This window comes from Heptranchias perlo, chromosome 10 (genome assembly GCF_035084215.1).
Source record: "Heptranchias perlo isolate sHepPer1 chromosome 10, sHepPer1.hap1, whole genome shotgun sequence".
Lineage (NCBI taxonomy): Eukaryota > Metazoa > Chordata > Chondrichthyes > Hexanchiformes > Hexanchidae > Heptranchias > Heptranchias perlo.
Genome location: NC_090334.1, coordinates 51,435,928 through 51,451,331, shown reverse-complemented (window position 1 = coordinate 51,451,331; position 15,404 = coordinate 51,435,928). Strand labels below are relative to the sequence as shown.

Below are 15,404 nucleotides of genomic sequence, written 5' to 3'. Positions count from 1 at the left end.
TTCTTTTCCCCCCTCCTCTTCCCCGGTGAAAAGATATAATGGCCCAGTGAGGCAGTATGTTGGTAGACCAGTGCATTGTGCCTTAAAACCAAAGAAGTTTGCTGCACAATAGGAGGTCATTCAGCTCATTGTGTCCAACCTTACTCTTTTCTAGAGCAATCCATAACTAATACCACTACCCCTGCTCTCTTCCTCATAGCATTGTGATAATAATCACCATCATCAACAATTAATCCACTTTTGCCTTAAAACCATGGGACGATAGTTCAGTCAGTAAATATTCATCACATGTTGAGTGTCTTGTTGCGATCATAAAATCAGGGTGAGACACTAACTGGAAGGGACAGCATTTTCTTGAGCAAAGAAACATTGGAGGAGGCACCGTTAATGGATCGGTAAGCAGCTCACTCGAGTGGTTCTGTTTGCATGTTTTTTTATAAATAATGGTAGATTATAAACAAAAGCAATTCTTTAATTTGTCAGCAATAAAATTCAATTTATTGTATTGTGCATAACATTTAGGAAACATTAAAATAAGCCAGTCTAATTAGCTGACTAGATTTAATTAGATAAATCTTTTTTTTTAAAAACTTTTTGTAATGGTCCTGGAAAATGGATTCTAATTTAAATTCAAAACTGCACTGCAGATATTCAAAAATATCTCATTCATCATGGCTCTTGGTGACTTTCCCCACAGGTTATTCTAAATACATTCAGAGATGAAGTAAAGCATTCGGCTTTGTCCTTTCATCAAGTGGCTATCTATTCCAGTGCAGAATTTACAGGTTTAAACACAAGACCACTAAAGCCTCCATACAAGTAACAATTTTAACTGAATATCTGTCTATACAATAGGTTTTGTTATGACCTTTCATAACCGGATTAGGGAGAAAAAGGCTTGTGCTTAAGGTTGGCTGATTATGTGAGCATATGCAAGCAGGCATGATGTCAGGGTTTTTTTTAGCTCGGTCATGTGATCCTGCTGGAGATAGCTTAAGTGGTGCTCGCAGATGGTGCTTTCAGGAGCAGCTGACTTAGTAAATGAATATAAACAAGGAGAAGCCCCTTGTGCGTTGGGATGAGCTTTCAAGTTCATTTTGAAATATATTATAGCTTAATAGAAACTGGGTTTTTGTGAGGTTTTTTAGTATGATTTTTGAATTTGTATGAGCTACTTAATGTTTACCTGGTCAGGTTTTTATTTTGATCTTTCCTTACTTAATCCTATGTAATGGTCAGAATGAAAAACCATGCAAATAGCTGGATCATTAATGACTACTGTACAAGGAGTAAATTTGGATTCAATGACAATTTATATATACAATGCCAGCAGTTTTCAGTATTATGCAGATGTGCATTTTACTGAAATGTTGTATATTTACAAACCAAGTGTTGCTAATTTGTCAAAATGATGTAAGTGCTTCAGACCTATTGGAGTATTAATTATTTTAAGCTAGATTGTTTATGAATAATTATTCAAATGCAGTATCAAAGTATGAATCTGGATTTGTGACTGAATATAATGTTCACTTTAACTTCAAGAATAGTTGCACAGTTCCTGTGGTACATTTCCAATTTGCTTCTGAATAGACTATTTTTGCTGAAACTTCAAACATCTGCAACAGTCTTGAACTTCATTCATGTACTGATTTACATTTCAATAGTAGGCTGTGAATCAACATTGTATTCGTGGCAATAGGGAGAACAAAGAGTCTTAACTTGAGGTCCACTGGACACAACAAGTGAGCATACATGGGATTTCTGAGAGCTATAACATTTGTGGGAAAATGTGTATTCTGCACCTGCTGCTACTACTTGATTAGTGTCCCAGCTTTAACAGCCTGAGCAAAGCTGCTCTGCTCCCGCCCTGGCCCTGTTCAGTATGCATTTAGTTTTAAATTGGATTTCATAGAATCATAGAAAATTTATGGCACAGAAGGAGGCCATGGGGAGCTAGGGCTGCTGGCTTCTGTTGCACAACTGGTGACTGTCCCAAAGTAAACTTGCCGGATTCACTAAGGCCGGCAGACACACAGGCCCATTTTTACCAAGTTTCAGCACACACTGTTGCTGCAAGGTCTCCCACCACCCTGTATGGTCAAGGTATTTTCCACTTTGTCTATAGAACATCACACTTCAAAGTAATTCATTTTATTCAAAGTTAAAATTTCAGGTAGAATCTTCAGAACTGAAAGATAAACTAGCATTTTAGTAGAATCAGGGGGAAATATAGGAGGGGTAGAAGGAAAACAGATACTCCAATCATGAGAGGAAGTTAATGAGTTAAATGAAAAGCAGGACATTTTCATAATAGATCATCTTCATGAGGCAATGGAGAGACATCTTTTTAAAAATGAATAAATAAATACGAATGAACTTGCAAATAATTAAGTGAGAGGCCAATCCAAGGAAACCATTGAGAGAATGGAGGAAATCGGAGTAGGGGAAACAAAAACAAAGCCTATAGATGCAGGTCTAAAATGAAAACAGAAATGCTGGAAACTCATTGAGAATGTCAGTTGCACAAGGAGAAAAAGACAGGCCAGTATCAAGTGCAGAAACTTCCCCTCACCCCTCCCAGTCAGAACTGTTAAGAATCTACACCCAGAATGTGAAATATTTATAGCTTACCCATGGTACTAAATATTAAATGTCTGGTTGTCCTGTCAATATTGCTGATGCTGTATTTCCTCCCCCCCCCCCCACCTTAACGGAGGTTCACAAACCTCCTTACCCTTTGCTGTAAAGAAAATAGGTATGGTCTGAAGTTACTAAAGTCAATGTTCAGACCAGAGTGCCCAGAAAAAAGATGAGATACCATACTTGAAGCTTAGTTTGAGTTTGATCTGAACAGATGGGGGTTGCCCGTCCCTAGTTGACCTGAGAAGGTGGTGATACAGCTGGGCCTACCTCTGCATGATTGAACCAAGCAACCCAAATTCCATTTATTGATGCAACTTATGCATTTACTGTACATTTTTCACTATCCTATGCAAGTTTTACATTTAAATATTTTTATTAAAATGCAATAGACAAAGACAGAACCATAAGCCACTGTATTCTTGCCATCTGAATTCTCTTCCTGAACCTCTTCTTGCTAACACTCTCCCCATCTACAAAAGCATTCTCAAAGCTTGACCATTGATTGTGCTTTTGGTCACCTACCATATCTCTCCTACCTCCTGCCAGGTGTTCATTATTCCACCTGGAAAAATATCTTCATTATGTGAAATGCCTTTTCTTAGATTTAAAAACAAAACTGTTTTTGTTATATTGTAGGTACAGGAAGTGGTTCTCTTTCTCATGCTATCATTCGGACCATTGCACCAACTGGACGACTGTACACTGTGGAGTTTCATAAACAACGAGCAGAGAAAGCTGAAGAGGAGTTTCGTGATCATAAGATAGATCATTTGGTCACTGTGAAAAACCAAGATGTTTGTAAGGAAGGTTTTGGAGTAGTCAACATTGCTGATGCTGTATTTCTGGACATCCCATCACCTTGGGAGGCTGTAAGATATGCAAAATCTTCCCTGAAGATGCAAGGTAAACGAACAGTCAAAGCTAGAATGATTAACTTGCAGAATTATTACTATTTAACAACTACAATACAGTAATACTAACTTTAAAAACACAATGGTAGTATGTTTTATCTAATCCTTAATATAGTTCTGTTCTTTCCTCCCTGTTTTTTTCCTCCATTTTTACATGCACCATGCTTTTTAAATACATTTATTAATCTCAACTGGACAACCAGACATTTAATATTTATTACCATGGGTAAGCTATAAATATTTCACATGAATACCATTATCCCTGATGGTAAACTGTTTATAAATACAGTGGATTAATGTTTAAAATATATTTGTCCAGGAGGTCTCTTGTGGCTGGCAAAAAGGATCCAGAAATTTACAGTTCTACAGTTTTATATTGATAAATTTGGCATCCATTAAGTTTCTTCACCTTGACAACATTGTTATTTCATCCCATTCTTTTGTGTTCGCTGTTGCACTCTGCAGGCAATAGTGCAAAGTGTGTATGTTATGAAGAACTGAGACGCTTAATGCTATTCAGTGATCACCGTACTAAAGAATCTTCGCATTAATAACTTGTATTGTGCTCCTCACATGGACTGATGTCTAAGACAAAGGTGAACATTGAGCATGACGTGAAGGAATTTGGAGGGGGGAGAATAAGTTTTTTTTTTTAGGAGGCAGAGCAAGAGGTAGCAAGTCATTCAGAATTGGAGGAGCAAAGAGCACAAGTTGGTACGTGGAGTTGGTGATTATTTCTCATGTGGGGTGGTGTGATCAATGCACCGATGAGGGGACCAGTGGAATTTGGCTCGAATGGGGGTGATGAGTGTGCAGGACAGGGCCTGGGTGCAGAGATCTCGATTAGCTGAAGTTATCAATATTTCATATTATTGTGAAGTTTGTGGAGAGCAACTAAGATCTGAGGTGATAGGAGGGTAGGTAAATGGTAAAAATGGACAGTGCTTCAGAGTTGGGAAGTGTCTTGGTGCTGTATCAGAGCAGATTTGAAAATCAGCGCTAGATTATTTTTTTCTCCCTCTCCCCTCTTTCCTCTCCTGCATGCTCTCTCTCTCTGTTCGAGCTCTCTGTCTCGCTCTCTAGTGTGTTGCCCCTCTCTTTTGCCCCCTTACATTACAACAGTGACTACACTTCAAAAGTACTTCATTGGCTGTAAAACGGTTTGGGATGCCCTGAGGTTGTGAAAGGTGCTAAATAAATGAAGTCTTTCTCCTTGCGCTCGCTCCCCCTTTACTCTCCCTTCTTCCCCCTCCCCCTAGTTCTTGACAAAATCAGCACTGGTGTAGATATTCTTTAGTGTATATGTCCTCACTAGTTGCAAGCAGCTTGTTTGTGTCTAATGCTATTGCACAAATGGATTCTCGTACAGCTGTGATACCTTTTAAATGTTACTAAATTGATGCCAAGACATTTTCCATAAACAAAAGTAGAAGAATGTGGTTTAAATCATTATAAGTTTGAGTCAAGTGACTGGAATGTGAACTTTGTGAGCTTGTCTGATGATGATTTTACTATCCAGACACACTGCTCGGAAGCATTTCCGGATAGGCTATTCCATAGTTTTACAATCCTTAACATAAAGAAGTTGTATCTTAACTGAGTATTGAACTTTTTCTCATCTATATTAGAATCTGTCTCCCCCTTGTCATAGAGCCGCTTACTGCCAAATATCATTCCAGTTTACCTATTTCCTAGATCTCCAATCCTTAATAAAATCACTCCTAAACTGCCTCTTTCCCAAATGTATATATCCCGAGTACCTTTTTTAGTCTTTCCTCAGATCTCAGATGCCCAAACTCGGATATCAACTTTAATTGCCTTTCTTTGTATTCCCTTCAAGTTCAGGATGTCCCCAGCCTCCCCCTGTGATGTCCATGATAATATTGGTAGAGCTGACCATTGCACAGTCCTTGTGAAGACAATGTCTTGTCTCCATAGTGAGGACTCCCTCCATGTAATTGCCTTGCTAAGTAGGATGAACTAAGGAAAGATGGAGCAGCCCAAAACTGGGCAACCATGACCTGCTGTGGACCATCAGCAACAGCAGAATTGTATGCAACCACAATCTGTAAACTTATGGTCTGGCACATCCCTCATTCCTCCATCACTATCGAGCCAGAAGACTAATTCTGGTTCAGTGGAGAGTGTGGAAAGGCATGCCTGGAGCAGTATGAGGCATACCTTAGAATGAGTCACCAACTTTGTGAAGCTACTACATAGGGATACCTACGTATCAAATACCCCAAAAGCAGCAGGCTATAGAGAAGCTCAGCAGTCTGACAACCAACAAATCAGAGCAAAGATCTGTAACCCTAACATCCAGTTGAGAATAGTGGTGGATGGTCAGGAAACTAATGGGAGTAGGTGGTTCCATGAACATTGCCATCCTCAAGTATCTTTGTGACCAGTACATGAGTGCAAGACACTAAGCTGAAATTTTTGCAAATGTCTTCAGCCAAAAGTCTGGAGTGGGGCGATCTTACTCTGCCTCCTAAGCTCCCCGGGGATGCCGGTATCCAGTCAATTCAATTCACACCACATGACCGTGCTAAGTGCACTGGATACAGCAATGGCTATGGGCCCTGTTGACATCCTGACTTTAATGTTGAAGACCTAGGTACTAGAACTAGCTGCCTCCCTAGCAAGCTGTTCTAGTGCAGCTATGATGCTGGCCTCTAACCAACAATGCAGAAAATTGCACAGTTACGTCCTATCCATTTTGTAAAAAAAAAAGATAAATATAACCTTGCCAATTATTGCCCAATCAGCATCTTCCCATTCATCAATAAAGTAATGGAAGGAGACATCGCTAGTGCCATCAAGCAGCCGTACTCACCAATGACCTACTAACAGATGCTCATTTTAGGATCTTCCAGAACTACTTGGCTCCAGGTCCCATTACAGCCTTGATCCAGACATAGACGCAAAAGCTGAGGTGAGAAAAGGCATCAGTGTTTGACTGAGTATGGCAAATCTGAGGTCAATGGGATTATAAAGGGAAAACCCTGCAGTAGGTGGAGTCATGCATGACATGCAAGATGATGATTGTCAGAGGCCAATCATCGTAGTTCTAGGACATTGCTGCAGAAGTTCCTCAGGACAGTGTCCTGGGCCCAACCATCTTCAGCTGCTTCAAGCAAAGGCTCCTGAGATTACTACAATTGTTAATATAGTCACTGCTGTCTCCCTGTTTTCGACATTATTAATCCTGATAAAGGGACAAAGCTACTTAGAAGAATTTGCTCGAGTCTAAAAGCATTCACTGTCATTCATCTTCAGCTGTAAAGTAGGTTCTGCCTAGTTGTTTTTCCTGAGTTAGCTTCAATTTCTGAAATTACCTACATTCAATACAAGAGCTAATTTCAAAATGGTGTTGGAATACACATTTGCTGAGATTGATGTCTCAGCTAAGGTTGCAGGAAATAATCTTGTCAATTTATAAGCTTTGTATCATCAAAAATACCTGGACAGCATATACAAAAATGCTGAAGTTGTAAAATTTACCAGACCAGAATAAATATGTACATAATGTTGAACCAAAAACTTTTAAAGAAAAAAGGTGTTGCAATGTCACATGATTTTGATATCACTGTTGGATATCAAATGTGAAGATAGTTTTCCATACATACACAAAAAAAAACTGAGGTGCAATGAGAACTGGACTGAGGCTGACAAGACAGGTTTCTCTTCAGGCTATTTACAGTGACTGGGAGAGTGAAGAAGCCACTGTTTTATGTGCATGGGAATTGCTATATTTAGTTTTGACAGAAAAAAATGACCTACATAAGGTACAGGAAGAAAACGAGAGAACCTAGCAATGAGAAAGTGTATGCCAGTGTTCTATTAACAAGTTGCAAACCTTAAAACTTAGGCATTAGAGTGCATGAAACCAAATAAGTAGGATATGTGAATCTTCTATTGAGTTGTAACTAGCCATCACCAAGTTAGCAATTTTCAAAAGTAGTGCTTTGAGTTAGAGATGTGCCATTCTAAACCAGATATGTCAGTTGATCTCGGTTGGCGTGGGGATAGGGTTCCTACAATTGCCTTCTGCCCTTGAGTTAGGGAGGAAAATTGGCCTGGGTTCCTGCTCCTAATTTCTATCCATTGACCCTTGCTGGAAGTGCATGTGTGTGGACAGTGGGTGAGGGCAAAATAAAGCTTTTGTGATGCCCATCATTGTTGAATAGCCTGCCAGCACAATCTGCCTGTCAAGACTCCACTTGGGTGAGGTACTGGAAGGTTTCTGATACCTATGGGACTGTACCCCAACAAGGAGCCAATCTCTTCAGAAGGGGAGAAAATTGCTGGAGAAAAGAGGTGCATGGACTGAGAAAAAGGCCATTCAAAAAGGTTTTGAAGAGGCTCTTAATTTTAGCAAGGGCTGTCCAGAGAGAAGGACCCAGATGGCTGAAAGATATTCTGCTATGTAAGGAATGCCACGGAGGGGCTGGGGGTGGGGGGGAGAAGATGCACAAGAGGCCAGAGATGGTGCGCAATAGGGCACAAGTTGGTATGTAAGGATGGAGGTGGTTGGGACTATAGAGACATTTGTAAGCAAGGCTGATGATTTTGTGTTGGAAGACAGGCAGCCATCTGATCTCTGGTTTGCTTTCGAACCTGGATGCTAAAATAAAAAGAATCATGGTTAGATATTTTGGTGTATAGCCAATGAATGGAAAGACAAAGTCTGAACTCTCATTGGTTTGAGCTGGTTTTGATTTGAATGCACTTGTACATTTTTTAAATTGTTGTATTTGTGTTTCTTTAATTGTAGCCATCCTTGAATCCCTCTTTGGAAGTGGAGGAGGGGCAAACAGTCATTTTTCTTGTATTTGTGGGAAGGATATTTGGCTTTTCATGGCGAGTCTAGATAAGTGATTCATAATGACTTAGTGATTATAAGGCTACATTTTCCACCCATTGACTATAAATAGGTATAATATCCAGCTCATGGGTCCAAGACCCTGGGGATTGGTGGGAGAACAGGTGTTCAAGGAGGTGGTTTGCCAAAGTCCTAAATTGCATTTTATCTCAAACTTCAGATTTGAAGGATATGAATTTTGGAGGCTGAATTCAAAGTATGAATTTACACTGAATACGATTTGGCTGCCTTTTGCTTTTTATTTTGTAATCCACTAGAGCTAGTGAAAAATTACTTGAATCTGATGCTTAATTGCTTTTTACTAAGGAATAGTTGCTGTATATTGCTGTGAAAAGCTATTATTTAATCAAACCAGATTATGCAATAGTTGTAAATATCTGACACTTGATAAATTGTCAAAATAGTTTACTAAAATACTTTGGAATTCCCAGAACAGATTCTTTAATTCAAGTTGGTAGGCTGAAGGATACTGGCTATTTTTGGATTTGTATGTAATTTTTGATTGCTTGAGTAAAGACTGCATTGCAGCTGATGACATGGAGATATTTTCTAAGATCTTTGCTGGTGTTGAATTCTAATAGGCTGGACAAAATATGGGTTTTAAAACAATAGCCTGGAGAAATTCTGTAAGGTTGCAAAAAGAATATGTATTTTAACTTAATGAACCTTTTCTACCTGTCTTTTGCTGCAATGTGTCTGCTTACTGGTACTGAAGGTTAGTAAAATTAAATGTATTTGAATAAAACAATCCACAGGGAGTTTGTCACAAGACTAGGATTTGCTGCTTGTACTGTCCTTGCTGTTAATCCTTGATCTGCGCTCTCTATCAGTCATCTTGAAAGGGTGACTTTGCACCAACATAGCCAAAAATTTAAACTTGTGTTTATTAAGAGAGACATTAAATCTTGAGGTTTATAGCAGTGGTTAGCACCCTACCTGCTTAATAATCTATTGTTGCCTTAAAAATGGGGCATATATAGAAATTAAATCTATTTAGTAGGAGACATGAGTATTTATTTCACTTAAAATGTTGGCAAAAAAACAGTTCTCTCATGTTCCTTTTCCAAAGCACTTTGTGACTGACCTCATTGTGAAAACAATCCATTGGCTATAGAGGGTGTAACATGCCAATGCATCTTAGATTTTTTTTTAATGGCGAATTCTGCCATGTAACCCTAATAAGATAGTGAGTGAGTTTTATAGTCATTCCTGGCCTTTTCCACCATTTCTGTTCAGATCCAATCACATGATTTGTTTTCATACCAGATGCTAGGTCACAGTTTAATTTTCTAAATTGCTTTGATTTCCGTAGGATTCATTTGCACTCGTGGCATTTGCAGTTCATTCCCACCATATCAGGTTGTCACTTCTGTACCGTCTTAGACCACAGGAGAGTCATTGAAATTATGTTATTAATTCTACATCAGTCAATATGAATTAAAGATAAGAAGGGTGGGGAGACAAACCTGAGGGCTTTTGGAAAAGAACACATTAGAAATGAATGGGGGGAGAAAAGGATAAAGAACAGAAATCAAATGGCTTTAAAACAAAGGCAGGAAGGGGAAAGTGAGTTAATTTTGTCTGTGATGAGTAAAATGGACAAGTGCTGTGTTTTAACTATTTAATCTTCAATAAATGTTTCTTTTATGCAGGTGGAAGGATCTGTTCTTTCTCTCCCTGTATTGAACAAGTGCAACGCACCTGCCTTGCTATGACTGAGCAAGGCTTCATGGATATCAATACATTTGAAATTCTTCTCCGTGTGTATGATGTCAGGACTGTGAGTCTGCAGCTCCCTGACCTTGGTACAGGAGATAAAAATAACCAGGACACACCAGCTGACATGAAGAACCAATCAAAGGGAAACAGCTGTACTGATTCACAACAGGGAACCACCCAGTTTAAAAGTGGTGCACCTCTGAGAGAGATGGCAGGTCATACTGGGTATTTGACCTTTGCTACAAAGTATCTCTCATAGCCTCTAAGAAATGTTATTTTGAACAACCTTTTCTTGCATAGAAAGCTGTAATCTAGAATCAAATTCCCCAGATAGTTGCATTTATGTGGAGCTAGTTCTGTACATGCATGCCAAGAATGAAGGAAAACATTTAACATTTTACTCTTTTTACAGAAACTATAACTTCTGTCAGAGAAACAGTATAGAATTGTATGCAAAATCAGTAAATGGGCTGCAAATGGAATGAACCAGTGGGTTCTAAACCACTTATAAATTCCATGTGGGCATGTTGTGCTGGCCTTCTTTCATCGGTCCTTTGTTTCTTTAGAAGTTTTTTTTATTTGAATTGAATTTCTAATGTTTTATATACAAAAGACTATTAATTGTCTTGTTTACAATAAAGTTTGGAAAATACTGGAATGATCTGGTAAGTGGACATGTATATCAGTTAAGGCTACATATGTAAGTGCAACATTCAGCTGCAGAGTGGTTTTAATGACTGACTGACTTATTTGGTGATGTTTGTACTTGCCTATAAACAATGTGCATTAGTGAAATAGCTTTTTGTGAAACCATTCAAACTTTCCACTTGTGTTGAAATGTTGGCAAGCTGGAAAATTCATTTAAGGTTACACATGGTTTCTGTGTATATCTGCGTTTTAAGTATTGCCAGACAGTAAAGTTCTGTGACTTGTTTTTCTATAGACAATATCCTATTGTATTTCATATTTTAGATTTGAAGCTCAAAAAGCCTTCAAAATTCACTAAGATCCAGATGAGAGGGGGCCGATTGACCTATCTAGCTCAACTTTATTTAGAAACCAGTGATTACCCTCAATCATTTTTTTACTGGCTCTTGAATGACTTTAGCCTACCCAGAAGTCCTTCCAGGCGGTAATCCACTGTGTGAAGAAGTGTTTCCTGAACTTACATAGGAACATACTGAAAAGATGGACAGAAAGAGACCAGCTGGTCCATCTGGTCTGTCCCATTCAGGATGTCCCAAAGTGCTCTAAGCCAATTAAGTATTTTGCAGTGTGGTCAGTGTTGTAATTTAGGAGATGTGGCAGCCAATTTGTGCACAGCAAGGTCCCACAAACAGCAATGAATTAAATGACCAGACCATATGTTTTTTAGATGTTGGTTGAGGGATAAATGACAGGATAGTGGGAGAACTCCCTTCTCTTCTTCAAATAGTGCCGTGGGATCTTTTATGTCCACCTGAGACAGTAGATGGCCTCTGTTTAAAGTCTCATCCGAAAGATGGTACCTCCAACAGTGCTGCAGTCCCACAGTAGTGCACTGAAGTGCCAGCCTAGATTCAAGTCTCTGGAATGGGACTTAAACCCACGACCTTCTGACTCAGGTGAGAGTACTACCACTGAGCCAAGGCTGACAAGCATGCTGATGATGGATCCGATAGCATAAAATATTGTGCATTAACTTCAAGGCTTGAAACTGATTTACTTGATGTGCTGAAATTGTAGTGTAAGCATTTTGAAGGTGAAAAACCTAGGACTAAATGCAATTTCCCTGTAGTCAAACAGGAAACCTAACCTTTTAATAACACATTGTGGCAGTATTGAAAGGAAATGTGAGTAAACTTTTGTGAAAAAATAAAATACGGTGTCATGGGTCAAATTGAAGGGTTTCTTTCAAGGACTTTCATGAACTGGGAAACTTTGATCCATAGAGGATGACAGGTCAACATTTTTTAAGATTGGGAATAGACACTGCAGACAAACATTGCTGGAATATCAAAATTTAAGAACTTATGACATTACAAGATAAGCCTAAATAGATTATTATTTTAGGTTGGATGATTTTCTGGATGCTTAGTTCAACTACAACTGAGGGCAGAATCCCTCACCTAATAATCTATCCCACCAATCAAGTCATCAATTCGTGTCTTTGGGAAAGACCATGTCTGATTTCTAGATCTGAGGAGGAAAAACTGCAGATTGGCCAAATTTGGCTTCTGGCTTCATTTAAATGCCACTGGCAAGCTGCGGGTGCCAAATAGGAACCCCACTGCAGCTCACCAATTGGGGAGAGCGAGAAATTGGCCTGCTTCTCTGCTGAGCCAGCCAACAGTTTGGTTTAGGGCGGCAGGTGATGAAAGAGGATCCTCAACGCACCAACAGTAGGCCAGAGTTTTTTGTGGGTCCAGTGGGAGCACGTGCTTCTCCTGGCCCTATAAAAATAAAAACTGAAAATTTGCTGGGCCTTTTTTTGATTGGTCTCCAGCGTCCCTTTTAAGGATTGCTGGTTAGGCCGCTTAATGCCTGGTACAACTGGGCAGAGCCTGAGTGGCATAAACTCTGCCCATTTGTACCTGATTTTCACATTCAGGGTCCTAAAATTAGAGTAGGGCCCCATTTTGCATATTTAACAAGTAAACACATGTTTCGGGCAAGTGCTGTGGACGACTAAAAGTCACTCGAGCCAATTCTGGTGTAGTTTGGACACAGTAGATCGAGCTGTGAAATAGAGATTTTACGCCAGGAAAAAATGGGCAGACCTGAGTTGAAGTTCTTCCCTTTTTCCTTCAAGGTATCTAGACCAGAACAAAGATGGCAGTGAAGCTAGATTTGAGCCTATCTGGCACATGCCTCAGTAATGCCAGATGAAGATAATCACTCAAATCTGCCAACCTCTATGTTCTGTAATATTAAAGAGACCACTGAGAGAAAAATAAAGTTACAACCACCTCAGAATTTTAAATTTGAAATAAAAATCGACGCCACCATCCGTTCCACTAGCTCCAAAATGGTACTTGATCACTGAACCTCAGATACATTCAGCAGGAAGACCTTGTGCCAAAGTGTCCTTGAGTTCCACTTCTCAATGCCAATCTTCCAGACATACAATCTGTGTAATATACAACAGTGTTATGATTGTGAGCATCTATTTTTGGATGAATATATTCAAGAATTTTAAATCCAGGATAGCTCAACAACATCCCATCCTTGTGGAAACAAAATATTAGAAGTAGAATCTTTTGTGTTGCTGGTCTAACTTAGTGTAGAGCTTGAGCAGAGGAAATCTGAGGTTCTGATCTTTGTAGGAAGAACTAACTTATCCTAACACACAAAAATAAACCCTTTAAATTGAGAGTGGGGTAGGGAAGGGGAATAATTCCCTCACAATGAAAGGATCAGCCTTCCTTACTCGAGTCCAACATGACCTCTCTTACTAATAATTTAAATAGTCACAAATTTTAAAAAGGCACTGCTGACCCATTGCAGCTGGGTGCTGTGATAGGACAACTATGTAACAACGCTCCTTTCTATTCTCTGAATGGTGAGCCATTCTCGGAAAGGGCTACCCCTTGCAGGCCATACTTAGCTTGGTTGCAATTTTGCTGGTGCTTCTGCTGCAGGAACATGCCCACAAGCTCCAGCACCATTTCCTGGAGATTCCTGGCAAATCTAAAATTGATGAGCATTTCTGCAGAACAAGATTCACTCTGCCGACAGCCCCATTCTCTTGAGAGCATTGACAAGACTGTAGAAATAATCCCCCTGTCCTATGTCATTTGTCAAAGTTGCTAAGCACCAATGAAGACATCCTCTGAAATTTTTAGCTTCTCTAATAAAATCAAGATTATAGACTTTCTCCATTTCCAAGAAGAGGGATCTTGGATGAGAAAACTTTCCAGATAAGGCTGAAGCAAACAGCCATTGGGTCTTCAGTACCCACTTAAACAGAGGTCATTTCTACCTGCTCAGTTCATTTGTTTATCTCTGACAATGGTGCTCTTCCCTCAGTACCGCACTGCAGTATCAGCTTGGATTATGCAGTCAAGTTATGGTCTGAGGCTCTTACAAGCTTCTGATCTAGAGTTCATGGATTGGGTGCTACAGTTGTTAGTTACTGCTTCTTAGATTACAAGAGTGTCTTTGAACTTAATTGGTTTATTTAGAATATTGCTATTTTACTGTGTTTTTTAAAATGTCTATAGTATCTATTCTTTGTAAGTTATAGAATAAACAGATGTGTAGACAATGCATTCTTTTCCCCATTTCAGATAAGTTCTGTTATTTTAAAGTAGAACATGAAGACAGTCCTATTTGGTGGAAGGATTCACAGATGGTAGCACAGTCTGTAATTTTATCACAGTTGCCTTGCAGACGTCAAATTATGGTTTTAGTTCCTTGTAGTTTTGACAAATGACAAGTTGACAGCTGAGGAACCAAATGAGGAATCTATTAGAAAATCCAGGAAAATCTAAAACAAAAGTTGTTATATTTTCAGAGGGATTAATAGTGCTACAATTTTTTAAAATCCTATTTTACTTTTCCAAGAATATTCAGCAAAATGTTTTATGCAGTTAGAATTCACAATGTAGAAATATTTGCTAGGAACAGAATCAGTGTTCAACAATCTGGAGCAGTCTTGAATGGTTTCATATAGCTGTTCCTTAGATTTGATTAGATGAATATTAAACTTTAAATATATCTTCACATAAATTTATTTGTATTATGCTTAATGGACATTGTAGTTACAAACATTTTGGTAAATTTACAACTATGATATAAATGTCAATGCACATTTTCTGGTTTCCTCTCAACATGAATATCCATATAGGACACAAATCTATCCTCTTCCCTAATTGCTGATTCATCCTCTAAAGTCAGAATGATGAGAGGCAAAATACATTGGGAAAAACTGAATTTTCTTATTTTACAATTATGGCCAGCATTTCTACAGTAAGTATATTTGGGGGTACGGTAGCATAGTGGTTATGTTACTGGGCTAGTAATCCAGAGGCCTGGACTAAAAATCCAGAGTAATGAGTTCAAATCCTGCCACGGCAGCTGGCGAATTTAAATTCAATTAATTAATTAAATTCAATTAATTAAATTTAAAAAAAATCTGGAATTAAAATACTAGTATCAGTAATGATGGCCATGAAACTATCGGATTGTCGTAAAAACCCATCTGGTTCACTAATGTCCTTTAGGGAAGGAAACCTGCCGTCCTTACCCGGTCTGGCCTATATGTG

General features: G+C 38.9%; 1 protein-coding gene across 2 annotated transcripts in view; it reads left to right on the top strand.

The window, feature by feature from the left end:
- The window catches only part of trmt61a (tRNA methyltransferase 61A), a 33,262-nt gene extending 22,454 nt beyond the window's left edge, over positions 1–10,808 (top strand). For both annotated transcript variants that reach the window (XM_067991740.1, XM_067991741.1), the window contains exons 3-4: positions 3,280–3,546; positions 10,092–10,808. In XM_067991740.1, coding sequence (XP_067847841.1) covers positions 3,280–3,546; positions 10,092–10,417 — 593 coding nt within the window. In that variant the 3' untranslated portion in view covers positions 10,418–10,808. The remainder of the gene's footprint in view (positions 1–3,279; positions 3,547–10,091) is intronic.
- Positions 10,809–15,404: the final 4,596 nt, after the last annotated feature.